This window comes from Amphimedon queenslandica, unplaced genomic scaffold (genome assembly GCF_000090795.2).
Source record: "Amphimedon queenslandica unplaced genomic scaffold, v1.1 AMPQUscaffold_11286, whole genome shotgun sequence".
Taxonomy (NCBI): Eukaryota; Metazoa; Porifera; class Demospongiae; order Haplosclerida; family Niphatidae; genus Amphimedon; species Amphimedon queenslandica.
The window spans coordinates 4,839-8,979 of NW_003548471.1; the positions used below are offsets into that span (position 1 = coordinate 4,839).

A 4,141-nucleotide genomic window follows, 5' to 3' on the forward strand; every position below is an offset into this window, starting at 1 on the left:
GTGCTAGCAATATCAAGCGTGCAATAAAGCTCAGCAATTGGAGCCACATTGCATGCTTTGCTCATACTATTAACTTGATTGTTTCCTCTTCAATCCAGAAAGATCCCCAACTGGCTGAGCAGGTATCTAAGATCAAGAGTATAGTATCGTTTTTTCACAAAAAGTGTTAAAGCAACCGAAAGCTTAACCATCAACCAGAATCGCTTAAGTCTACCCAACCACAAGCTAATACAGCAAGTGGATACGCGCTGGAATTCAGTCTTTTATATGATAGAAAGGTATATAGAACAATATGAAGCCATCACAACAATGTTATGCCTACTTGATAGGAATGATTTAATCATTCCTAGCAATCAGAATTCTATGCTTAAAGAGATCGTCAAAACTTTGCAACCATTTGAAGCAGCAACTCGTGAAATGTCTGGTGAGAAGTATACGTCTGCTTCAAAGATAATTCCTGTGTCAAAGGCATTGCAAAGACTGACATCATCGCAAATGGATCAAAATGGTTATTTGTTGGCACAAAATCTAATCTCAGATATGAGAATATGGTTTCTGAATATCGAGGAACATGAACTATTAGCCCTAGCAACTTTACTCGATCCTAGATTTAAGAAGCTAGCGTTTGCTAATAAAGAAGCAGCAGATAAGGCAGCTAGGTACATAATGGGGGAAATATCAAGTCTAGAACCTAGTTCACTCTCTACAGATACAGATGTCTCACTTACTTCTGGCCCATCCTCTGAAAGCCCTTTATGGCAGTTCTTCGATCAACAAGTTTTAGAAGTGTCTTCACAAAGAACTCCCAGCAATACCATCTATACAGAAATGCAGCAATATTTAAGATCACCTGTACAGCTGAGAGATATTGATCCTTTGCAGTGGTGGAAAAACAACTCACTTGCTTATCTCACACTTGCTTTGGCTGCTTGCAAATATCTTGGAATCATTGCTACCTCTGTACCTTCCGAAAGGTTGTTCAGCAAAGCTGGAGAGCTTTTGTCTGTCAAAAGAAGCAGGATAAAAGCAAAACACGTTGATATGCTCCTATTTTTGAATAAGAACTCAGACTAGACTTGATCATGTCCCACCCCCAGTGTTATTCTGGTTTATTAACCATTATTATAGTTTGTTAACTATTAAATAGGTGTGGTCTGTTATCATATCGAAATTTATCAATAATCACTGAATTTTGTCTAATATCGATAAATATCATATCAATTCATAAAATATAATATCGCCCATCACTACTTCAAGCACTTACAAAAAAGTGCTTAAAGTGCTTATAAGCACAAGTGCTTAAGTGCTTGCCCCATGTCTGGATGAAACAGGGGTGGCAATGGAGCCTGATCAGTCAAAAGGAATTTTTTTGAAAGGAGAAAGAAGGTCAATGATGTTATCGTCAGGATTGAAAGGCCAGTTTACTGTTGTAGGATGTGGTTAGTCCAGCTGGTTTTTGTCTACCACCATTTGTTATCATAGACCGGAAAAGGTTTAATCCTACATTTGCAGAAGGAGAGGTACCAGGTACAGCATATGGTTTGTCACATAATGGATGGATGGATCAGGAATTGTTTCATCTATGGTTTAAGGGTCATTTTCTCAAGTATATACCTACTACCAGACCTGTTATTTTGCTTATGGATGGACACAGATCCCATTACAATCCGGAAACAATTCGATTTACTTCAAAGAATGAATTACTTGATAAGAACTGTCCTGGGAGAAAAGTTGATTGATTTCTTGATGAAAAACAACTTCCTTCTGATACAAATGTACTGGATTGGTGGAGAGTCATTCTAGTAAGTACCCCCTGTTAGCTTCATTGGCAAAACGATATTTAAGTACTCCAGCTACATCAGTCCCTGCAGAAAGGATATTCTCAGCTGCTGGACTCACAGTTAATCAACAAAGAGCCAGCCTAAGTCCAGAGAATGTTGATATGTTAATTTTTTTTACAAAAGAATCTGTCTAAAAAGTAATTTTTTGACACTGAAAAAGATTTTTTAAAAATAATTAAGTGTGTGGGTGGAAAATTAATTAATTATTTAATTAAGTGGGCGGGGTCATTCAGGATATCCGGATATCCTATCACTTCCTTAAGTGGAAGTAACAGATCACAATTAACAATATCCTTTTCAGCCCTATTTAAAATATGCAAGACATACTTTTTCAAATAAATCAGAAAATAAATATGATCCGTAATTGTATAGCCTGCATCACACAATATACTAGGCCAGTGCCTTTGTCAGGGAACTTATTGCTAAAAGTTTAGAGTCTCTACCTTCAGCAACATGTTGCTTAGGATGACACTGCCACCAGCACCAACAGTAGCAGCTCCTGCTCCTACAAACTTAGCCGCACTCATGAGTCCCGCTGCTGCATCAGTCACTTTGGATCTTCTAGCGACAACAGAACAGTATACACTAAAGGGAATATGATCACAATAGTCACTTATGAAGAGTAACTTTGGAGGGCGTGAGTTTTGTCACTTTATGATTGGCAGGTTTTACTTTGGCAATAGCTTTGAAGCCATTTCTAGCCACACTATGGTATCATTGGTGTCTTTAAGTGATTGCCACTTGTTTGTATTTGCCATTTTAAAAACTTTAGTTACTTCAAAAAATTATCAATTCCATTTCTAGCCACCCTATGGTATCATTGGTATGGTTGTTACAAGTATGTGCCACATGTTGGTATTACATTTGCAATTATGCACATCTACATATGTACTTATGTATATATGTGCATAACATAAGTACATTCTGATAAATGATCCGATGAAGGATTACAGGTAGATTGGTTTGAGTATTACTCATCACATGGCTTTATTCCTAGTAGGAACAAGCTGTAGAAAGCCCTTTACTTGTAAAAAGTTAGTAAGAAATTATAAATGACAATGTAATTTTAAGTTGAGTGCATGGGGTGTATTTTTAGGTTTACATAGTATACATGCTAACCAATATGTGTTCATTTTCCTTATTTTATAGCAAAAATAAGCTGGATGTGCCATGACAGCTATTGCTGGTAATAGTGGTGGTACCATTGCTACAACCAAATTTTGTTTTGGTAAATCTTATGTATTCATAATGACATATATCATTTTAACACAGTTGAAACAAATGCTGTTATTTCAAGTTGTGTTGAGTGTGAAAGACAATTTCGTACATATGTTTTAGACAGCATTTGCAATTTGTCTAATGATTCATCAGTTACTTATACAGACCCTCAATTATCATGTCCTTTGTGCAAAACACTTGGTTTTGGAGCATTTATGAATGAGGACTTATTCCCTAAGTTGCGGACTAGTGCTACTGCCTATAGATGTGCAATGCAATGACACTACTCATTTAAGCCACTGTTAATCAATCTCATATATAAACTTCACTTAGTATTTAGCAATCTTATTTGTCGTTTAAAAATAACGATCTATTAACTGCAAAAGTGAAAGAAATCGCTTGTGCTCTATTCCACTCATCTTCAATGAGAACCCCTCCTTTGTCTTATATGGATTCTCCTGCCAAGAAGTCCAAGATTGCTGAACCCTGCAAGATATAGAATTGGTAAGGTTTGATGGTAGAGGAAGATTGTAGTGTACTACAGGCGGTATAATTCGTGGGGAAAAATTTTTGCGGATGCACCTCCAAAAGATATACACAAGGAAAAATCTTCACAATTTTGAAATAAAGGAGTAGTAGGCCCACCCACCCACACATCAAATTAATTGGTGGGTGGTTTAGATCTATGATACAAATTTTCAATACAATTACAATACCGTTAAATATCATTTGATATTACCCATCACTACTCCTAGCAGTGTTTGCAAGGAAAGTGTAATATAACTTTCTGGTGATTAAAATCAATAAAGATGAAGGGAGGCTATACCAACTGTAACTATAACTATGAATCTACAGGACGCACACACTCACACACACAAAGACAATGATTTTTCATTATTTAGATCCTCACAAATGCACATGTTTCTATGTGTCAGGATGTTCATACCAAAACTGTACTGAAGTATTTGAATCCTTTGCCTTATATTTAAATCCTTTGCCTATTCAATCCTTTGCTCTCTATTCTCAGTATTATTATCAAATTTACATATGAACTAGAGCTGGGCGATAGTTTCGAATATATT

General features: G+C 36.3%; 1 protein-coding gene across 1 annotated transcript; it reads left to right on the forward strand.

Moving 5' to 3' along the window:
- Positions 1-309: 309 nt before the first annotated feature.
- LOC100634748 (zinc finger BED domain-containing protein 4-like) lies at positions 310-1,074 on the forward strand. Its single transcript, XM_011409806.1, has one exon. It carries the CDS (start codon positions 310-312, stop codon positions 1,072-1,074), a length of 765 nt encoding a protein of 254 aa, XP_011408108.1.
- The last annotated feature ends 3,067 nt before the right edge of the window (positions 1,075-4,141 follow it).